Source organism: Rhyacophila brunnea, unplaced genomic scaffold (assembly GCF_057557595.1).
Source record: "Rhyacophila brunnea isolate RB1 unplaced genomic scaffold, BYU_Rbru_1.0 scaffold_13, whole genome shotgun sequence".
Lineage (NCBI taxonomy): Eukaryota > Metazoa > Arthropoda > Insecta > Trichoptera > Rhyacophilidae > Rhyacophila > Rhyacophila brunnea.
In genome coordinates, this window is record NW_028232785.1 from 40616110 (window position 1) to 40640620 (window position 24511).

The window sequence follows — 24511 nt, forward strand, 5'->3', positions numbered from 1 at the left end:
AAAATTATTAGACTCCTATAAAATAATAAAACAAATTTTAAAACCTGTTAGTTATAAAGTAGGTACCTAACTACCTACCTATTCTATTGTTACCTTCTCGCTTTTGACATTATATTGTCTTTGGTAACGTCTCGTTTTTATTCCATACCTACATAACACTAAAGTTAACACTCGTTTCGTGTCAAAATCGAGTTATATTTAGCACTTTTGCTATTTTCCACATAAACACGAGTTTGTTTATAACGCAAAATGGTTGGCACACTGCAGTAAGTCCATTTATTTCGTCAAATTGTCAATTTTGTTCCCGTATCATACTAATATTTGATTTAATTAATATTTTCATTTGTGATTAATGTGTCATCCACGTTATTACTGCTATCATTGTAAATTGTGATATTATGAAAGTCCGGAGCATAGATATACTGTAAATGAGGTAACTTTTAGTATGCTACTTGTACTGGGCGGTAGAATCGTGGGTAAAGACATCAAAAAAGTGCCTATCGAAAGGTGCTTTGATAAGATAGCAGTGACAATACTTTTTGACAAAATCGGGTCTTGCTATAAGTTTTTACTAAATGGAACATTTTGTGCAATAGATTATTTGAAATTTTTTTGCCATTATTTTACTCCAGATGGAGCATATAGATATTAAGTAGAAAGTGTTTTTTTAATACTTGCTCTAAGAAATATAATATATCGATCATCAGTTACTTAAACAAATTATATTTTTAATGCATACCTACCTACCTAATTAAATAAATTTGTAAGTATCGTGAAATGGGGTAAGATTAGACCAATGCTATAGTCAAAACTTTTTGTAAGTATCTAATTAACTTTTCTTGACACCCACGGGTGACGCAATGTTTGATGTCACAAACAGGGCTGGATTTACCATACGACTAAAGAGGCTACAGTCGGGATCTCCCAGGTTGGTAGGGACCGTTTGAGTGAATTTTTATCAATGTGTGGAGTCTAGAGGTGAGTTGGAAATACTGTCACCGGTTTGTGTACTCAAGTTTCGGATGAAACTACCCATACTAAGTATTTGTGGCCCAATAAACTTATTCCAAAAAACTTGTGATGATATCATCGCGAGTCGCTGTTCTGTGCACTCGCCAGTTGGAAGGTTATTGACATTAACTATTGACATTAAATGCACACAAACAAAATAGCAGTGAATATAGGTGTATTTTAATTTATTAATTTATTGGTCTATTGCGATCGAATGTATGAATAATTATAGGTCATAAATTTTGTGTCGAAGCACAGTGGTGAGATGACGCACAGGCTTAGGCTTGTTATATACCGCTCAAAACATGTTTATAATTTAAAAAAAATCACTGTTATTCATTTTTGTTAACAATAATATTGTAACATAACAGAAAAACAACTCATAAATTTAAAATTTTATAATAAATGGGACTTTTCGACAAGCGGAGCTCAGCGTATTTTTAGCGATTATATTGAAGCCGATACACAGTCTGAGTTCCCTGACCCCGATACGTATTTTAAAATACTAATAATATGGAGTTGGTTTTAGTTTCAGTTGAGTATGAAACTTTTGTCGCATACGCACGCCAAATGATCTATATAGTATTCCAAATACTAGTAAGTATTTTTGGAACAAGTTTATATGCTAAATATTTTTTTATATTGGTAGTAAGTATACTCTTCGTATAGTTTTCAAAATCAACCAGTTTTCCCATCTCTAGTGGAGTCCATAATATTATGCTCTGATTAAGACGAAGAGGATTTTGTACTGATTTATTTTGTTTGAACCAAAACAATGGGGAAGAAATACGACATTCAATATAAAATTGATATTATACTTATCCAGCGCATCTATTCCATACACAAGACTGCTTTCGGCCGCTACGGCAGCTATCTGAGGTAGGTTTGTATCAAAGTATTAGCACTTATTGTAACAATTACAATATTATTATTATTCGACCATGTCCGATCCTAATAAGATCTGGCTTCCGCGGAGTGGAGGTTTGTATTAACAGATTTTGTTTTTACGAAAAATGGATGTAAGCCACTTGCTCAACTTATTAGGTCCATTCTCTGACTGATAAACAAATTGAAAAAACAATATGTTTACTTGCCAGACCCAGGAATCGAACCTGGGACCCACGACACTTACAATTACAATAAGTGCTATGTTTTAACAGCACCTCTTTTGGCTGTGGTAAATTTTAGAGCGAGATAGACAGTTTTGACTGTTTAGACAGATAATTTATTGTAAGTGTTAATACTTCGATACAAACTTACCCTAGATAGCTGCCGTAGCGGCCGAAAGCAGTCTTGTGTATGGAATAGATGCGCTGAAATTGATTTGATGGACCAAAAGCCAAAATACAACGACTCAACTTGTTTACATTTGATTTTTTTCAGTAAAAAAGTGAGATTTCGCGGCCCTCGTATAACGTTCAGTCAAAAGCAACACATAATTTCGTACATGGAGCGGGACATAAAATTTTCCAGAGGTATACATACAGGGCCTTTGGGTCTTCAATCGTATCTTGACCAGTGGGAAGAATTGCGACTCGAACTGCAAGACTTGGGGCCCGGGAAGAGTGTCGACCAGTGGAAGATGGTAAATTAAATATTTAACATACATATTTTGAAAATATTACAATAATATGATGCCTGATAAGATTCAAACCTGCATCGGATTCTGGCCTATGTACTTTACCAATTGAGTCATCTACGTCCTACATAATTATGACGAAATTAACTGGTAGTCATGCAACTTAAGTCTTTTACAAATTTCGCTAATATTGGCAACCGAATCAAGGTAACAATAAGTAATAGATTCTTTCCTTGATTACTAGATAGCGTCAGGAATCTCGGCAAATTTCACTTATTTGCCCTTCTTAGTAATTTAATGAACTATTATTTTGTTCTGTACACTGAATTATTAGTTGCATAAATAAATGTTCATAAAATTTTTGGTATATATTCGTTTGCCTTCATGATGGCATGTAAGATCTTGCTATATATGTTAATGTTGCCAGTGACGTCCCTAGATAAAATGCCGCCCCTAGGCAGCGCCAAAATGCCGCCTCATTTTTTTAAAATATTATTTTTATCATCCTTTCATGAGTCCAATACCTAAGAAATGTGTTGTATGGATACATTACCAACAAAACATCAGACTAATCGCAAATCTGCAAGTGTGGTCTCTGGTTTCTGGTCACCAAGGACGTTACGTTGAAGGGCAACGGAAGTAAACTAGATATCGTGAACCCGATAAAACAAGTGAGCTGATTTTTTTAATGGAAAGATATTTTCACTATTACTAAGTTCATGTAGCTATTTCTATATATTCCAAATGATTTTCCTCGATTTGCCGCCCTTCGAGTAACTGCCGCCCCCAAGCGATGCTCAATCTGCCTACCCCCACGGGACGTCACTGAATGTTGCCATACGCTGATAAAATATACTCAATAATTTAAAATTTAGTTTGATATTTTTTAAAGAAAAAAATGAAACTTTATTTTTATTTCTTGTAATAGTTTCAAAAAGACTGATTTCTGAGTAGTATTTGAAAAGGTGTATTTTAATATGACTATTGTATTTTGTATTAGTACTGTCACCTCCCGAAGGAGGGGGGGGGCGTAGGAGCCGCTGGACCTCCTCGGGATGATGCAATGTCTAGGTTAGGTTTGCTGGCTTCTCCTTTCGGGGACATGCGGGTTTTATTGACAACGCAGATTTACGGCGGAAACAGGGCTTTTTATTTTCGTAATATCTTTAGTCAAGAATACAGCGTCTAAAACATAATATTTTTAAAAATTTAAATAATTCACGAAGGTGCGTCGGCTCCGAGCAGCCGACGCGAGGCGAGAGGAAAAAACGAAACAATCTCCCTCGCAATCTCACTCGAAGCAACCTGGCTGTCTCTTGCGCATGCGTCGGCGCTTGCTGGCTGAATCATCTGTCACTGCGCACCCCAGAATTAGATTCGACTGCGCAGGTGACACCATATTGAGTCGATGCATGATTTGACATATTTTTTTCGAAATAACGATATTTCTTACGGGCTGGAAATGTCTGTATCGTAGTCGATCCGATCATGTCTGCATGAATCCGCCCAATGACGATTCAGGCCTCATGGCCTTGGATCCTCTGAGGATGCCATGGTTTTAGGTGGTATCAGTACCTACTAAGACCAACTATTTTCTTTTTCTTGTGCAAATTATATATTATAAAATTATTATAAATTATAAAAATAGTACCTACCTATATACACTTAATATCCATTCCTTTCATGTACGATATTGTTTTTTCATTGTTTTAGGAATGTCAAATAAATAAGTAATTTTAATAAATATTATATACTTATTTGAAAGCATATTATAATATCATCATCATCAGCCGGGGTCAATCCACTGCTGGATGAAGGCCTCCCCAAGCTTTTTCCAACTCTCTCGGTCCTGTGCCACGTATTTCCGCCGAACTTTACCAGTTCGTCAATCCAGCGGCTTTTAGGGTGACCCTGTGGCCGTTTAGTGCCCTTTGGGTACCACTGGATGACAGCATTTGTCCAGCGGCCGTCCTTTCGGCGAGCAATGTGCCCCGCCCATCTCCATTTCAGCTGTTTGGCAACGTCTATTACATCGCGTACTCTTGTCTGCTTCCTAACCCATTCGTTTCTCTTACGGTCCTTTCGCGTGATGCCCAACATACACCTCTCCATGCCTCGATGTGTGACTCTTAGCCTTTGGACATCTCTCGTGTTGAGGGTCCACATCTCGCAGTCATACGTGAGCACGGGTAGCACACATTGGTTGAACACCCTACGCTTAAGACATAATGGTAGGTCACTCTTGAAGATACTATTCAGACGTCCGAAAGCACTCCTTCCCAGCTTTGTTCTTCGAGCAATTTCATCGTGCATGCTTCCGTCTATGGACACCTGCTGTCTGAGATATTATTATTATATACACCTACCTAATTCATGTTTCGTATCAATAACAAAGACCGGCATACCAATTAAATAAACAATAGCCCTTGCTGCCTTTTAAATCGCCTAAAATACTTCCAAACTGCCCAAAGTCCCAAACACATGGATGCCACATGGGGTTGTAAAATATAAATGTTATCTGGGGCGAAGCTCATACCTACTTTAAGTCTTGGAAACAATTAGGTAAATATATTTTTTATGTACTGCCTCAAATCTTGTTTTTGAACGGGTTCATTCATCAATAATTATTAATAATGCATTATACGTTCAAAATATACTATACGTGCTATACCTACACATGATTTCTTACAATTCCATATATTATAATTTAATTATTACACAAATGGACTTCTATAAAACTATTATTATTAGAAGCAAAGATTAATTATTTAACGAGGCAAAATATTTATTGAACCTGGCAATATTTTTCTTTCTTTTCCCCCCGTTTCATCTCGTCGGTCTTCTTATGTTGGTAGGGCTCTACCTACTGACTTCAGCTTGGATTTTTACATGAAATTTCAACCATATGCGTGGATACTTTTTCAATGTTGTCGGCGAAAACATCAATTAGGTACTTAGACACTTAACTAGTGTCATAAACGTAATTCGATCCCGGCGGCATCGGTCGGATTTTATTGCTTACGGTCGAAAATGTTTTTAAACGTTTGATACATTAACAGTTTTAAGAAAATTTTTGACGATATTTTTGCTCGGTATATCTGATAAGTACCTATCTCGTTATAAAAGGTGAAAATCATAAAACTAAAATTTCAACGAATGTTTCCTCATTATATCCGAGATCTCGCTATGATCGTAATAACCGAGTTTGACTTTATTATATTATACTTTTAAAAAAATCATACAAATTAGTGTTTTATTGGTCTGTAAAACAGTTGATTCTGCTGCAAAATATGTTTTTGGGAATGAGCCGTGTTTGCAAATAGAATTGAAAACCACTGGTGTAAGCGGTCTCTATTTTCTCCATCATAATATAGTCCACGTTTGAATCGTGACAATGTGATTTTAGGTCTGGAAGGAATTAAAAAGTAGAGCTCGGAAAAAGATAACTGAACGCGCAGACATGGACGATTTGACGCTGAAGGTTTTACATACGATCGGAATCAAACCAGAGCGTGCATCTACACAGAAAGAAGTCGCAATACATTTCAGTCCAGTTACACTGTCTATGACGCCGCATGAACATCCTCGGTCTGTCGATTTGCCATTGATGGTGGTAGCCTGCGATGCGGAACAGGCGATACCAATCGAATGCTCATCGACTGTTGATCCGGCGTCACCCGGACCCTCGGGAAGGGAAAACTTCTCAGCGGCTGCGGATACGCATCAGAGTCAGGAGTCTTTCGCGGAAATAGAGACTTCTTCGTATCCAGCTGGAGGTAATCTTTTAATATATTATAATTATACATTTTCCAATTGCACACATTCGTCTTTCCCTAACGTACAATGGCGATTGGAGATATAAAATAGGGTTTCATTAAATTTTAAAAACTAACCGGCACCATCTGTAAATTGTATTCTTAGTTCAATGAAAATAAATAAGTATGACTGACAAAGTTTAGTGTGCACTTTTTATGTCAGATCTTTAAAGCTAACTTCCACCCCAGGCCTGAACAAAAACGATGCATAAGTGCGAGTGAGAAAGTATTCGGTACCCTTATAATCTCTGCGACACGCGCTAGAGTAAGATAAAAGGTTTACAGATCTGGGAGATGGTTTGCTACGGTGTAGCCGGCAAATCTTAGCTTATTGCATAACTAAGCGTCGATAACCGTGTTGCTAAAATTGCTATTTTTTGTGTTAAACATAAAGTTAGTGGTAAATATTTTTCGTTAATTAAGTAGAAAAGATGGTTCTGTGTGTTGTATTAAAATGTGGTGGCCGTACTGATAAGCAAGAAGATGGTATTACGTTTCATAGGTAAGTTGATACATGTTCGTGATAATTTATTTGTATATTATTATATATTTTAATATCAGTGACCTAGTGTTTCTTTAAAATAACTTAAATTATGGATATCTTTACCTAATGGTTGCATTTTGACTGCTTAAAAATACTATATAACGTAAAAAAATAGGAAATTATATTTTAACTCTGAGCGTCTAGTGCGAGCACTTTGGGCGAGCACTAGCGAAATGGTCTATGGTCTCAAACATTTGCGTACGAATGCGTTCGCTCGCCCACAAACCAAACGCAGCTTCATTTACCAATGCAATGGGTGGCGTCTAGATGTATCTATAGTCTAAGCTTCCACCCCTCGCCACTGCGAATTGATCAGCGATGGGTGAACTTGTATTAATTCAATCCTCAGAACCTCAAATATTCTTTATGATCTAAAAGATTCTTAAGGCACCACAGTTCAATTCAAGTAATAGCTTTTCTCACTGTATTTATCCAGCAGGCACATCCGAATGAAAACCATTTTTGGTATCCTTGTTTCCGGCATGCGTTATATAAATTGCACATGAAACATTTCACTGTGAGCTTTCTTATCGGTAAGAGATGATCGTTTACTATACGGTTTCCAATTTTATTAGATTCAATATGAACATTAATTCAATTTTCATAGCCGATTTTTGCAAAATTCATGAATTCAAGTATTAAAACCTAACCTAACCTAACAAATAATCCAGTATATCGGCTATTTTCAAAATTTGTTTGCTGCTGGCTTCCTGTAAAGTGTAAACTGACAAGAACCGTGTTTTATTTAGACATGAATTTTATGTCAGTCGTCCAAAAGCCCCCTATTCGATGCTTGCATTCTGACGGTGCTGCTTTACGGTAGCGAATTATGGCACTTTACGAAGGCTCAGAGCAACCGTATACTGAGCTTCGAAAACAGATGTTTGCGACAAATACTGGGTGTGCAGTGGTTTGACTTTAGGAGCAACGAGGAGATAAGAGAACGCACCAAGCCTCTCATCACGCTGAAAGTGAAGAGGCGACGTTGGACCTGGCTCGGCCACGTGCTGCGGATGCCAGAAGAGAACTTTAACCTGGCTTGCCTGTTCTTCAAGCCGACCGGATTCCGGCGACCTGGAAGGCCTCTAAATACAATCTACAGAGTGTATACGGCGGAGCTACGGGATGCTGGTTTGACCTGGAACGAAGCAAGAAGACTGGCGAGGGATTCTTGGAGGTGCCGCGTGGTGTCCATATGCTCCAGTTAAGGGGCGGATATGGAAAAAGAAAAAGAAGAAGACTATACGACCCAAAGAGGTTGGACGGACTTTAATATACGGCCATATATTTCCGATACAACATTTCACAGTGAAGTGTGATACGGCGAACTGCATATGTACAAGTTTCCGGACATTGTTATACGTGGCTTGCCCAGTTCGGTGTCATGAAATTGGTCGATTGTTTGCGGTGTAAGTTTGCACTCTACCTTCACTCATTGATTCATATAATTATAACCAAGGCCTGAACAAAAACGATGTATGAGTGCGAGTGAGAAAGTATTCGGCACCCTTACAATCTCTGCGACACGCGCTAGAGTAAGATAAAAGATCTACTAGCTCCAAGCCAGTTGCCAAAAGTATCGCCATCAAAACGGGGCGAAACGCTTCAGATAGCGTCGATAACTTGCGAGCTCGTGTTGCTAAAATTGATATTTTTTGTGTTAAACATAAAGTCAGTGGTAAATATTTTTGGTTAATTAAGTAGAAAAGATAGTTCTGTGTGTTGTATTAAAATGTGGTAGCCGTACTGATAAGCAAGAAGATGGTATTACGTTTCATAAGTAAGTTGATACATGTTCGTGATAATTTATTTGTATTTTATTATATATTTTAATATCAGTGACCTAGTGTTTCTTTAAAATAACTTAAATTATGGATATCTTTATCTAATGGTTACATTTTGACCGCTTAAAAATACTATGTAACGTAAAAAAATAGAAAATTATATTTTGATTCTGAGCGTCTAGTGCGAGCACTTTGGGCGAGCACTAGCGAAATGGTCTATGGTCTCGAACATTTGTAGACGAATGCGTTCGCTCGCTCACAAACCAAACGCAAGGCACGCGGTTTCATTTAGCAATGCAACGGGTGGCGTCTAGATGTATCTATAGTCTAAGATTATAACGATTCCTTTTCATAAGATTCACGATCTGAAATGATTAATGTGATAATTTTTTGGTGTTACAGGGTACAGGAGACGAGCTTTTGGCAAGTCCTCGCACCAGGTCGATGGCGAGATGTTGACAGCGATGCTGGAAAATAACGCTATGATGACGGTATACTAAATCATCTTTCTTGGTGTCTGAAGATATTGTTTTCATATGTCATATTTATTGACAAACAGCTAATGCAACTGACAATATATTAAAAATCATTGAAGACATCTTACTTATTCTTACTGTCCGACAACAAGAAATCGGCGATAACAGGAATTCGCTGTAGTCGCATATAGACTTCTCAGTGATGAACCTGTCAAGGCGTGTTTAAATAATGTTTCGGTTATACTTTTAGACATGACTATTTTTCTTTATGTTCGCAATAAACTAAAAGTTTACTAATAATAATTCTAACATAACATCTGATTGTTTTAGACATACAGTAGGCGCTCGGTAATACGGCACTCATATTTTTTCACCTATGCCGGATTGTTGGAAATGCCGGATTATTGGATTTCTATATAATTATATCACAGATTTGCACAGTCAAAATCATTATTAGTTTATGTAAACATACACAAAGGGTTTCATGTTTATGTTTTTTGTCCGCCATTTTGTGTAAGTGACACTTTTATGCACGAGAGAAACAAACAAACATGTGTTTATCTGTCTAGGTCGGGCACTGAACTTCCGAGCGAACGGCTCTCTGCTCTGTAATCCGGCAGGTTAATGTGAAACCTGCCGGTTTATAGAACAGGAGAGCTGAGTTGCAAAATGCCGGACTATTGGACGTGCCGGATTACCGAGCACCTATTGTATTTTACAACATTTTTATTATAGTAAAATACAATTATATTATAAATATTTTTTATTTTTATATTATATATAACATATTATTCTTGTTTGTCCGGTGGTTGTTTGTCCAGTACAAATCTTGCGATTGATTTTTAACTAACTTCCCGACTAACTAGACATTTGAAACTTTTAGAATATACGAGGGTGGGTCAATAAGTCCTTAGAAAAGCCGACAGGTGGCGCGACTAGTACTGTAAGCGGTTTGTTTTCATGCAGCGGCACTACCGATTCGGTATGCTGCGAAGTTTCAATCAGATTGGTCGGGTTGTTGTGTGTTTCTCGTACATTTAAAAAAAAAATTTGCTTGTGGAAAATGGAAAAATGGAAAATGGAGAAAATTGAGTTTAGAGCTGTTATTAAACATTTTAATATAAAAGGGTTAACAGCAAAGGAAATAAAAAATGAGTTGGATTTAGTTCACGGCATATCTGCTCCTTCACTTGCAACTATTTATAACTGGTTAAATGAATTTAAACGTGGTCGTACATCAACAAAGGATGAACCACGCTCAGAACGTCCTGTAGAGGTGACTACACCAGAAATGATCAATAAAATCCACGATATGATGTTAAGTGACCGAAGATTAAAGTTGAGTGAGATAATTGAGGTTACAGGGATCTCAAAAGGTAGCGTCATTTCTATTTTACATGACAAATTGGGCATGAAAAATATTTCTGCAAGATGGGTGCCGCGTTTGCTCACAGTCGACAATAAACGTAATAAGGTGGTGGCCTCTAAAGCCCTGTTGTCGCTCATGCAACGCAATCCGGATGAATTTTTTCGTCGCTTTGTGACTGTAGATGAAACATGGATACACCACTATACTCCCGAGACGAAAGAACAGTCAAAGCAGTGGATTGCGAAGGCAAACCATGTCCAAAGAAGGTGAAAACCGTAAAATCAGCTGGTAAGGTTATGGCTACTGTATTTTGGGATGCACGTGAAATTATTTTCGTTGACTATTTGGAAAAAGGAAAAACAATAACAGGGGATTATTATGCATCTTTATTGGACCAGCTAAAAAACAAAATTGAAGAAAAACGGCCTCATTTAAACAGGAAAAAAATCCTCTTTCATCAGGACAATGCCCGTGTTCACACATGTTTACGATCAATGGCTAAAATTGAAGAATTGAAATTCGAATTGGTCGACCACCCACCTTATTCGCCAGATTTAGCCCCCAGTGACTTTTTCCTTTTCCCAAACTTAAAAAAAATGGCTAAGTGGACAACGTTTTTTTTCAAATGAAGAAGTCATCGATCGGACAAATGCTTATTTTGAGGACCTTCCGAAAACTTATTTTTCTGTCGGTTTAAAAAAAATTGAGAAACGTCTAACCAAGTGTATTGAGCTCCAAGGAGATTATGTTGAGAAATAAAAAAAAAATACAAAAATAAAAACTGTTTTAATGCTTTTTTCTAAGGAATTATTGACCCACCCTCGTATCAGTGCACGATGCCAATGCATTCTTTTAATACTTTTAGCCATCTTTAAGGAGAATTGAATTCATTTTCAGTTAATTCTGTTTTGTATTTTAGAAGTTATTTTAGAAAAATTCGTAAAAAGCAAAAGACTATTATTGGTTGCTTAGGGGGGTGATCCTAGCAACTAAATTATTAATATATACGTGCGTTACTATGGAAATCAAAATGACATTTCAGTATTCTATATTTGTTTGTTTGTTTGTTTTTTATTTACTTCATATCAAGTACAAGTTTGAGTATATTGAGCATAATTATGAGCTTATGTGCTTGTAATTATTTATGGTTTAAAAAGCTTCATATTACGTAAATTGATAGATCTGTACACCATGGGAGCGTAAAATGAAATTACATTTGGGCGTGTTTTCATTTGAAAACGGAAGTGCGATTAGGTGCACTGGAAGGGATTGTTAGTTCACAGTTTTAACACGTGATAAGAAATTCTTGTTCGACAATAGACAGGAAGAATTCTGAGTGATTCAAACGTAGGTTAGTGAGTAGGTACTCATAAGTATTGTTATCAGATATTTGATACGAATCAATGTCAAAAAATACTGTAATTGAATCTAATCAGACCTTTTTGTTTTTTGACCATGTCCGATCCTAATAAGATCATATGGGCCTTCACGGAGTGGAGGTTTGTATTAACAGATTTTTGTTTTAATGTTACCCACTTTCTCAACCTATTCGGTCCATACTCTGACTTCAAACACACATTAAAAAACAATACATGTGTATTTAAGCCAGACGTAGAAATCAAACGTGGGACCCACGACATTATAAGCCAACGCATTAGCCGCTCGGTCATCGTGGACAGATTAGAACATTACTGTCATTCTTCTTTTTATTGTGCCATCCCCTAGCGGAGGTCGGCCACCATCAAGGCAATCTTATCTTTGTCGTCTGCTACCCGGAACAGTTCAGTGGAGCTGCACTCGTACCAATCACGGAGGTTCTTAAGCCACGAAATGCGGCGCCGTCCTCTGCTACGCTTACCGTTGATCTTTCCTTGAATGACAAGTTGGGGAACGCTATACTTTTGTCCTCTCATAATGTGGCCGAGGTACTGTAGTTTCCTGGTTTTGATACTACGTAGAACTTCTCGGTCCTTCCCCATTCGATTGAGAACTTCAACATTTGTCACCCGGTCAGTCCAAGGAATTTTGAGCATGCGTCTATACAGCCACATCTCGAAAGCTTCAAGTCTCCGTGACATCTCTTGGTTTAGCGTCCATACTTCCATACCATAAAAAAGAATTGAGAGAACATAACAACGTACCATACGCAGTCTCAGACCTAGGTTAAGGTCTCGATTGCTAAGGATGCGTCTCATTTTAAGAAAGGCGCTCCTTGCTATCTCAATTCTAATTTTTATTACTGCTTGCTACTTTTACTATTGTCATTATTATTGAACATTATTAAAACAAGTGTTTATAGACGGATGTATATTTGATGCAATTGTTCGCAGAGTAAAGCTCGGCTATAGTGCTTTTTGGCCGCCTGAATAATGTCTTCAAAAGTGACCTTCCACTGTGCCTAAAGCGCAAAGTGTTCAACCAGTGTGTGCTTACCATAATCACATATGCGTGTGAATCATGGATCCTAAGTAAAAGAGAGATCCTGAAACTTAGAGTAGCACAACGCGATATGGAGAGGTGCATGCCGGGCATAACTCGAAAGGACAAAAAGAGAAATGCGTGGATAAGGAAGCAGACAAGGATTTGCGATGTGATAGAGTTCATTAAAAGCCTCAAATGGAGATGGGCTGGACACATTGCTAGAAGAAGAGACAATCGTAGGACGAATTTAGTCATCCAGTGGTATCCAAGAGGTATAAAACGTTCGCAAGGTAGACCTAGAGGCCGCTGGATCGATGAAATGATAAAGTTTTGCGGAAGTATGTGGCAATGCAACGCACAGGACTGAGAGAAGTGGAAGCAGCTTGAATAGGCCTATATCCAGCAATGAATAGATTCAGGCTGGTGATGATTAAATTAATAAACATCACAAATGTCAAATAAATGACAGAAGGTTAAATAACGTACGAATTAGCACTCCTGGGTACTGAATACTGGATGAAGAACCTGTCTTCTGATCTCCGGTTCTGCCATCTGTTGTTTGAATACATGTTAACCCCCATAACTGTTTGTTGTATGACTGCATAGTTTTCGATTTACATTAAACTTAGCATTGAGAAATTTATTCATTCAGTGTCGCTACTTGACAATAAACGTGCCTGTTTACTTTCAATTAAATATTAAATGACGAGACATCATACGATACATGAAGTGACTGACTAGTGGCGCCATGTATGTAAGTATGTATCTCTGGGCGGCATCCGGTGACGACATATGTATTTTTATTTTTTTTAGTTTTTTAAACTGTGTTAAAGCAAAAAAAATCAGTGTAAATGAAAAATAATCGGTATTTTTTTTGAACTGTGCAAAAAAAGCCGCGTAAAAAGAGGATCGGGTGTATTTCATAATCAGCAGCCAGCCGTCCCATAGTCCAGTGCCTTATGGGGTCTCCGGGTTTGATTATCAGTGATCTCCCTAGTTGTGTCCTCTCTCGCAATCATCAGCACATATAATTGACAGTATACTGCTGTATTACTATGCATTTGCCCTTAAGTATTTTATGTTTAACAAAGGCGTTGAATGCAATTGATTTTTAACGTTTGTGACATGTGTCATGATATCAAAATTTTGTTTACGATTTTTCCAGTCAATTGCGAGGTCGCTGTCAACGCTGGCGGAGATAGCTACCATGAAAGAAGCCAAGATGGCGGTGCGTATTAAACACTCTTTCTCCATTCATTTATTTCATAGTGGGGTTGATCCGTGTCTGGAAATTTGTACGTATGCCGTATAACACTTCACCGTGAAATGTTGTATCGGAAATATTTGGTCGTATATTAAAGACCGTCCAGCCTCTTTGGGTCGTATAGTACTGAGATAAAATTCATGTCTAAATAAAACACGGTTCTTGTCGGTTTACACTTTACAGGAAGCCAGCAACAAACATATTTTGAAAATAGCCGATATACTGGATTATTTGTTAGGTTAGGTTAGGTTTTTATTCTTGAATTTTGCCAAAATCGGCTATGAAAATTGAATTAATGTTCATATTGAATCTAATAAAATTGGAGACCGTATAGTAAACAGTCATCTCTTTCCGAAAAGAAAGCTCACGGTGAAATGTTTTAATCACATATAACGCATGCCGGAAACAAGGATACGAAAAATGGTCTTCTCGGCCGATAGATCTTCACTGCCACGTACATCGACGTGAACCAAAAATCTCTGCCAAAGCGAGAAAGAGTATTAAAAGCTTCGTCTGATGAAGACTTTAGAAGTAGGCTTTCCACTCCTTCTATATGCAGTTTCCGAAGTGAAATTCGGAAGCGTCATACTGTACAATTTGCATGTTTGATTTCTCACACAGCGTACAGAATGTAATTTTGTGCTATCTAGTGTTTTAATCAGAGCGTTGGAGCGGAGCTCAGAGCAGGAGCACGGAGCAGTGGAGCACTGGTGTTTTAACTGGAGCACCGAAAATTTGTACTGCTCCACCGCTCTGGATGTTTTTTTTTATGTGTCCTAAAATCCAATGAAAATATTATAAGTATTTGACACTTTACAACACTTATTATAATATAATAAATAACTTCACTTTCTTGACAGAAGAGGCTGATAATGGAAGAAGATTTGCTGTCTGCAATTTACCTTACCTATTTAAAAACTAATTTTTCAATTTTCTGACATTTATTGTATACATATACCTACCTATTAAAACTTTTTATCCGGAGCGAAGTAGACCCTGGAGCGGAGCTGGAGTAAGACAGGTCCTGGAGCGCAGCAACTCAAAAAAGCGTCCGCTCCAACCAATGACATTATTAATGGACAACGCACTCAGTACAGTAGCTAGCAAGTCAATACCCGCATAGCGACATTCGCACATGTATAAGTAGACGTCACGCAAATTCCAATATGCGATATCACGCATCGGGAATTTATAGCAATATCTCCTTTATTGTAATGGCGTTAAAACAGTGTTTCTAGTGTCAATGTTAATTTAAGCGAACCCGTTCAAACCGAACCATTCAGCAGACCCGACAAAAAATATTGTGAATTTATAGCAATATCACCTTTATTGTAATGGCGTTAGAACAGATTATGCCATTCGGCAGACCCGACAAAAAAGTGAGTGTCATTTTTTTCCAGATGCTTCGTCCATATTAATGTCATTGGCTCCAACCCTCTGGTTTCAACTTCTTGGTTCTACGCCTTCAATGAGTTATGTCTCTAGTGAGGCCGTGATCGACAGGCAGCACATACAAATTTCGCGAGTTATCTCGTCTGACTTTAAATTCAAATTACTAGTCACTGTCGATTGATTTGCATATTTTAAAAAATTAAACACGCAATCACATCTGTTTGAATAATTATGATATACTAAGCGCCAAATTATCGGTGTTATAGCGATTGTAATAAGAGTGTCGATCTACTTGTGGTTAAAATTCTGCGACCTGTCAGATACTGCCATATTAATATCGTCAGGCTTAGAAAAGGTTAATATGAAATGTATAAAATAACCCTTCTAGCAATTGTCCAAACTCTGGATTCAATCTCTTCTTTTCATTTTTCAGTCCATTGAGAAGTCGCTGTCAACTCTGGCAGAGATAGCCGCAAGAAAAGAAGATAAATTGGCAGTATGTATCAAAACCAAGTTACATATCGTCACTGTTCTGGCAGAAGACACTAATTCGAAAAAATGACATATTGAGTTAGTATCAAAATGTTCCTTATTTCAAACTTTACCGTTTGGAAACCTTCTTAATAAATAAACAGTCTTTATTTTAAAGTCATCCTTTTTACGATTACTTAATAAACTCACATGATAGACTATTATTTCAAACTTTTTAACAACTTCAAAGTCAAATTACTCAAAACTAGTATTCTCCAGTTAGTGTGTTATGCCAGAACAGAGACGATGTTAGCCTAGCGGTAATGTGTCGGCTTATAATATCCGGGGTCCCGGGTCTGGCAAATTCTTGTTTTTTAATGTGTGTTTGGACCTAATATTGGTGCTTGCGGCATTATGCCATTAAATCGTACATAAATCTAAATATTTTATAGATAGAAGAATATTTTTTATCGATTATGGTTTGATTTATCAGGGCTTGAAGAATTAAAAAAAACTAACCAACACCATCTGTAATATGTATTCTTAATTCAACGACAAGTATGACTGACAAAGTGTGCACAATTTTTGTTGGTTAGCATACCTAAACTATTATGGTTTGGATTAGGCAGGGTTTAATTGAATTTTATAACCTTACCAGCACCCACCTGTAAACTGTTTTCTAAGTTCAACAAAAACATGTAAGTGTGACTGACAAAGTTTAGTGTGCACTATTTATGTCGAATCGTAACAGCCTACCTCCACCCCTCGTCACTGACACATAGGGACACTCGGTGTATGAAATCAGTGTCCAGATGTATGTGAGCATTATAGAGTCTGTAGACGTGCATGGATTTACTTGCAGCAATAGTGCGTATTTTAAACTATCGTGACAATAACTGTTTACACGTAAAAGTGCTGACTGTCTCTCCAATTTATTCTTTAACCGGATGGCTGCCAATGACGTCTTAAGACGTGAAATTTTCCGTCAATGGAACGCTGCTCACACAAAAATGACGTCTTTGGACGTCCCGCTTTAACTGGATTTTACTAATGTAAATCAATTATTTATTAATTATTCCCACGGTGGCCGCGCGGCTTAAGCGTTGGACTAAAACACCGTGGGTCCCAGGTTCGAATCCTAGGTCTGGCAAGTACACATATTGTTTTTCAATTTGTGTGTGTCAGGGTATGGACCTAGTAGGTTGAGCAAGTGGCTGACATCCATTTCTGGAAAAAAAAACAAAATCTGTCAATACAAACCTCTACTCTGTGGCGGCCCATATGATCCTATTAGGATCGGACATGGTCGAAAAAAAAAATCAATTATTTTAAACATAGAAATAATATGTTGAACACACGACATATATTGGGAATAATGTCACATACTTGGAATTGAAACAGAATTCTTTTTTATCACTTGTAATGTAAATTGATTTTTATTTTTTATTTTTGCAATAAAATTCGCGGCGTGCAAGGTGCAGTAAAAAGGTTAAAACTGAGTGAGACGTGATGTTGTCATCATATGCTACTATTTCGTTTGTAGTTGGTTTTTTTGCCGGCAAGTTCGCCCCTATCGTTCTACGGCGTAGGCGCAGATCGAAAGAATCCTACTGACACATGAAAATTCAGAAGCTTCCAAACTTTTTTGATTCATGCATACAATCTTGCCAACTGCAGGATAATACATGTTTAGCCATACATTTTTTTGTTATGGCCACGATAATACTTACTGTCAACCAAATCCATGCACGTGTAAATGGGGTATTAAGAGTTCTTCAAACCTTTCATAAAGCTTCTTGTGCAAATTCTCGCAGAACCTTGGTCGGGTTGTCATGTGTAACCGTTGGGAAAATATCCTGACTTATTTGACTATTGTGATTTCCAGGATATGCAGAGTAACATCATCTCTACCATGGATGGGCTGGTCCACAGACAGGTATTTAATTTTTAAATAATATAAAAGACCGAAATAAAACCTTTGAGCCTGAATGTATGAAATTGAAGCAAAAAAAGAACCTCTGCACATCTATTCGGAACAGTTAACACTTGAGCACGTGTCCGCTATTTTCATTGGTTCAAATTAATACGGAAGTAATTCCATATACATGGCGGTTATCTACAAGAATTGGTATGTCATGGTTATGAATATTTAACATAAAGGTACCTACCTAACTTGAAAACACCTCATGCATATCGTCGCTGTAGATGTCAAGGGAGCCAAGCCACAAATTTGGCGAAAATGAGTAAAGTACACAAAAGTATTTTAAAATCATCAAAGATGCAGTGGTCAATGGATTTAAGCCGCAAAACTCTTTTGACTATCACACACGTGTGCCAACTGTACATTTCAATATTTAATGGTCAAGAGATATAACACACATAACTAAGATACTATTTTTTTTAGTTATCTGTACAAAATAATAAAAAGATAACACCACAAAGTATATTCTATGTTGAAAGTTTCACCGTTATATCTTTAAGGTGAAACGGCAAATAATTTTCAACTATAGGCGCGACGAAATTTTGGACTCGCTCGCATTCTGAGAGAGAACGTCAAGCTGGAAACACGTCACTTTGTTTCGTGATGGCGACGGGCATATTAATTCTTAAATCGTGTAAAGATGACTAAAAACGTTACCCATTTACTTTAAAAAGAAAACATATCAATGAATATATTATTATTGTTACTAATAGAACAATAAACAGAACATAAAATGGACGTATGTTGGATTTATATGACAAATTATATTTCATTTGGCATGCGTCATTTGCGCCCGCGACCCGCAATCTGCGCATCGCCTAGCCACAATCTTTTTAGACCATGCCTCAACTGAGGTATAGCCTTAAGTAGGATGCCCGTAACTAAAGCGCTTTGGTGTGAATCCAGTGGTTACAGGTTCAAGTCCCGTCGGGCGTCATATTTTTTCTAATAGGTATACACTCATTCAATGTTAGTGTATTTGAAGGTTGCAACATACACTATTGCACATCTATGTGTTTCAATTTCGTAGGACACTCACTTATTCAAAACCCTGCTTATAGCCTATCGGAACTCTATTAATCTGTTCCGTGATACGCACCAATGTTAAAAAGAAAACATATCAATGAATATATTATTATTGTTACTAATAGAACAATAAACAGAACATAAAATGGACGTATGTTGGATTTATATGAAAAATTATATTTCATTTGGCATGCGTCATTTGCACCCGCGACCCGCAATCCGCGCATCGCCTAGCCACAATCTTTTTGACCGTGCCTCAACTGAGGTACAGCCACTAGAAAAAATCTTTTTTTGTACCCGAAATCACTGGATTCGCGGGATTTGATAAGCATTTCATGTGAGAACTACTGCAGTGAAACCCCGATTCTACGGTTTGCAACGGACCCTACAAAAAACAATAAATGCGGGATATATAAAAAAAATAATAAAAAATCTCATGGAGGCATTTTAATTGTGACTTCCAATATTGTGAATTATCCTTTGAATAAAAGAAATAGTTTATTAAAATATGTATGTTCAGTACCGAATACAAAAATTATTATGTCTTTCATTATTTTTTACAGAATGAATTACAAGATGCCCTCATTACATTGATCGTTACGAAGACTGACAAAAAGGTGAACAAAATAATATTATTATACAGTCGATCTTGGTTATTACGAGGATGATGGGACCGACTGAATTTGCTTGTTATAAGCATTACTTGTTATATCGTTATATAACATTTTTCGCGCCACATTCTATTTAAGCATAGAACATAAAAAATCTGACAACCATCGTAAAAATCCCCGAAACAAGCATGGCATTCATAAGCTATTAATAATTGGAAGTGACGATCAAAGTAAACTTCTTCTGTGTATAATAATATCATAATACACTAGGATGTTTGTCAATGTGACAGTCGATTCTAAACGACAATAACTAATAACTTATTTATACTCTTCAGTCATTATAGAATACCAAACTCTGCTTGCAAGTACGTACATTATCAATAAATAGTATGGCAGTGGTCCACTTGTTGCTTGTGCAATAAGTTATGCTCAGGCTTTATTAATCTAAAGATTGGCGGTGGCTAGGTACAATATAGTCTGACTACGCCGTAGTTCCAGTATAAATTACCTCGAATTTATTATACTCGCGCATATCAAATTATTGTATTGTTACCATATAAAATCAAATATATCGTATACTCTTTGAAACATCCCCGACTTATCATTTATAAAGGAAGGAAGAAAGTTCCATCCCTTATAATATGATTTTTTCAAAACCTGGGTGTTTGATTACAGTCAAACTTGGTTATTACGAGGAAGATGGAACTGACTGAATTTGCTCGTTGTAAGCATTACTCGTGATATCATAAATTATAATTTTTCCCCGAAACAAGCATGGCATTCATAAACTACAAAAGAAGTTGTTTATTGTAATGAAGTGCTGAGCCGCCGGCTTCACAAAGCTTATGCGTGGATACTTTTTCAATGTTGTCGGCGAAAACACCAATTCGGTACTTAGACACTTGACTAGTGTCATAAACGTAATACGATCCCGGCGGCATCGGTATAATTAACTGCCCGGTCGGATTTTATCGCTTAGGGTCAAAAATGTTGTTTTTAAACGATCGACACATTAACAGTTTTGCTTGGTATACCTGAGAAGTAGCTCGTTATAAAAGTGAATAAATGTGTGGAGAAAATCATAAACTAAAATGTCAACGAATGTTTACATCCGAGATTTCGCTATTTCCGTGATCGTAATAACCAAGTTCGACTGTATTTTTAATTGTTTTACATCCTTGACATTTCACCAACCCTTGTTCAATTTTGACGATTGTTTTTTATTCTTTCAGACAGATACCGCAAATGACATGACTACCTCTCGTCTGGACCCAGTCGAGAAACATTCTACGAATTTACCACTGAGTCTCATCGATGATGACGGAAATACCGGAACGCAGTCTGCGTCAGGTCAATCAGGACACACCGAAAGCGATAGCGAGCATTGCTATATATCAATCGACGAAAACGACATTAAGAATGAGGTATCGTATTGGAATTTTCGACACATCGGAGATGAAATACTATCAGACGATCCTGAAGACGTGACAATAATAAAAGAGGAAGTAGGATCAAATCAAGACGATTGTAACCGTGTTGATCTGACAATAATGAATTCATCAGAAGTCAACGAGTCTGTCCGAACAAATTCAAGTCAGTCAAACGCAGATAAAAAAATCCCAGCAAAAAACGTTATGGGTAAAAATATTTACAAATGCGGCATATGCTGCGTTCATTTCGAAGAGTTACCGCACCTCGAGAAACATGTGAGGATTATTCACACCGGAGATAAACCGATTGCTTACAAGTTACGTTCTACTGTGAGAAGCCACGATCGGGGGACGCTGAAGGTGCACACGATCGGGGGGAAAGAGAGCGTGGTGAAACGTTTCCGATGCGAGACGTGTAATTATGAATGCGGAGACGGCACGTCTCTGGTCAAGCACGGAATGATAGTTCATAATGAGAAACCATTTTCTTATGATTGATGTATATATTTTGCTATGGGTCGGAAAGTTTCAGTTCGAAACCATATGCATGTAATCCCAGAACTATATCTATTAGAAACAAATGTAAAATTAGAAAAAAATTGGGATTCCAAGTCACATTCTTCGCGGAACGGGTATTGACCATTACTGATTCAATTACCGATGTTATGTTCAGTAGCACTCGTCCCGATTCAGATATCTCTTATAGGGCATGTCCAGAAACTTGTACGTATGCAGTTCGCCGTATCACACTTCACCGTGAAATGTTGTATCGGAAATATATGGCCGTATAATAAAGACTGTCCAACCTCTTTGGGTCGTATAGTACTGACATAAAATTCATGTCTAAATAAAACAAGGTTCTTGTCAGTTTACACTTTACAGGAAGCCAGCACTTTACTGGATTATTTGCTAGGTTAGGCTAGGTTTTCATTCATGAATTTTGCCAATATCAGCTATGAAAATTGAATTATTCTTCATATTGAATCTACTAAAATTGGAGACCGTATAGTATACGGTCATCTCTTTCCGATATGAAAGCTCACGGCGAACTGTGCCACGGTGAAATGTTTTACGTACAACTTACATGTAACCCTTATAGGGACTGGCAGAACTTTGATAATCTCTAAAGCCTCCTGTCTTATCGGATTAATCGAATCACAAATGTTTACTTGGGCATATCAAAAAGCATCAGCCATTACCGTACCATCCGATAGAACGATCTTGTCCTATTTCAGTGTGCTTTTACCAGTTGTCCATTGTTTGGGCTCTGGCGTGTGGTGATTCTATTCTAATTCTGATTTAATTTGGATCAGTGAAGAAATTGGTGCGAATCACAGTACAGATTAATAGAGTTCCGATAGGCTATATCCCAATACACTACATTTTGAAGCAGGGTTTTGAATTTGTGAGTGTCCTACAAAAATGAAACAGACGTGCAATAGTGTGTGTTGCAACCTTCAAATATACTAACATTGAATGAGCGTCAGTGCACAAACCGAGAGAGGTCGTTGGAACGAAGGAATGACGTATACTTGACACGTGTTTAAGTTTATCCCATATTCCTCCACACTCGAGATCGGTTGCCTGTTACTCCAAACCAGTTAGGTATTTCAGTCTTCCCTGATATAAACGTAATATATAATTTGAAAACACCACAGATATATACCTATTAGAAAAAATATGACGCCCGACGGGACTTGAACCTGTAACCACTGGATTCACACCAAAGCGCTTTAGTTACGGGCATCCTACTTAAGGCTATACCTCAGTTGAGGCATGGTCTAAAAAGATTGTGGCTAGGCGATGCGCGGATTGCGGGTCGCGGGTGCAAATGACGTATGCCAAATGAAATATAATTTGTCATATAAATCCAACATGCGTCCATTTAATGTTCTGTTTATTGTTCTATTAGTAACAATAATAATATATTCATTGACATGTTTTCTTTTTCAAGTAAATGGGTAACGTTTTTAGTCATCTTTACACGATTTAAAAATTAATACTCCCGTCGCCATCACGAAACAAATTGACGTATTGACACTTCGATGTTCGCTCTCTGAATGCCAGCGAGTCCAAAATTTCGTCGCGCCTATAGTTGAAAATTATTTGCCGTTTCACTGATGTATCGTCTTAAATACAACAAAATTAACCAATAGTTTTTACATGAAATGCTTATTAAATGAAGCACATTGGCATGGATCCACTACTTACAAGTTCAAGTCCTGTCAGGGGTAGTTTTCAAATTATGTATGTTCAATATAAAGAATGTTACATATTATATTATTAATAATTTAGCTACTTTACGAGCTGTTTGTTGGCGAATTTAAAAGCGGTCGATTCAGTTACTGCGATTGTGATGATGACACACAAAACTTTCCATTTGCTGAGAAGCCAACAAGCTAGCGACTATTTTGACAGAACGTAGTTTATTTTTTACCGGGAGGTCACTACTACGCTCTACTGCGCAGACGCAGTAGGCCCACACGCCGGCGTGTAGCGTGTAAAGTTGACCGGCTTTCAACTTTTCTCGGGAGATTGTTTACAATCTGCTTGTTAGCTTGTTCGATGATGACACTGGGCGACTTTACAGGCAGATTGTAAATTCGCCAACAAGCAGCTCGTAAAGTAGCTCAATGTCATTGACACATAAGACTATATTATAGACATAAAGTAGAAAGTGTTAATATTGTTTGTTCATTGTTCACCAATAAATATATTATATTGTAAATAATATGTATATCGATGATTTAATAAATCGTTTTGATGTTAATATTTTGCGATTTTACTAACTGACACTTGTTTTCAAAATGCGCTACGGAATAGAAGGGGTCGTATATGGCTGTATATTAACACAATCACTGCTGAAGTTTTAATTACCACATTTAAATAACACGTTAATTATATCGAATGGCCAACTGCTCCAAACGCCCCAGCGGTGTTAGCACTAAATGAGTAAAAAAACCGTCCAACCTCTTTGGGTCATAATATAGTACTGACATAAAATTCATGTCTAAATAAAACATGGTTCTTGTCGGTTTACACTTTACAGGAAGCCAGCAACAGACAATTTTTGAAAATATCTGATATACTGGATTATTTGTTAGGTTAGGTTTTTATTCTTGAATTCATGAATTTTGCCAAAATCGCTATTGAAAATTGAATTAATGTTCATATTGAATCTAATAAAATTGGAGACCGTATAGTATCCGACTATGTCCGATCCTAATAGGATCATATGGGCCTCCACAGAGTAGAGGTTTGTATTAACAGATTTTGTTTTTTATGAGAAATGGATGTCAGCCACTTGCTCAACCTATTAGGTCCATACTCTGACTCA

At 37.2% G+C, this 24511-nt stretch overlaps 1 protein-coding gene across 1 annotated transcript; it reads left to right on the forward strand.

Annotated features, from left to right (window-relative positions):
- The first annotated feature begins 139 nt into the window (after positions 1-139).
- LOC147077527 (uncharacterized) lies at positions 140-22773 on the forward strand. Its single transcript, XM_085940859.1, has 9 exons — positions 140-266; positions 2395-2596; positions 5997-6366; positions 9136-9224; positions 14165-14227; positions 16089-16151; positions 18012-18062; positions 19697-19750; positions 20977-22773. Exons 1-9 carry the CDS (start codon positions 250-252, stop codon positions 21670-21672), a joined length of 1605 nt encoding a protein of 534 aa, XP_085796985.1. The 5' UTR covers positions 140-249; the 3' UTR covers positions 21673-22773.
- The last annotated feature ends 1738 nt before the right edge of the window (positions 22774-24511 follow it).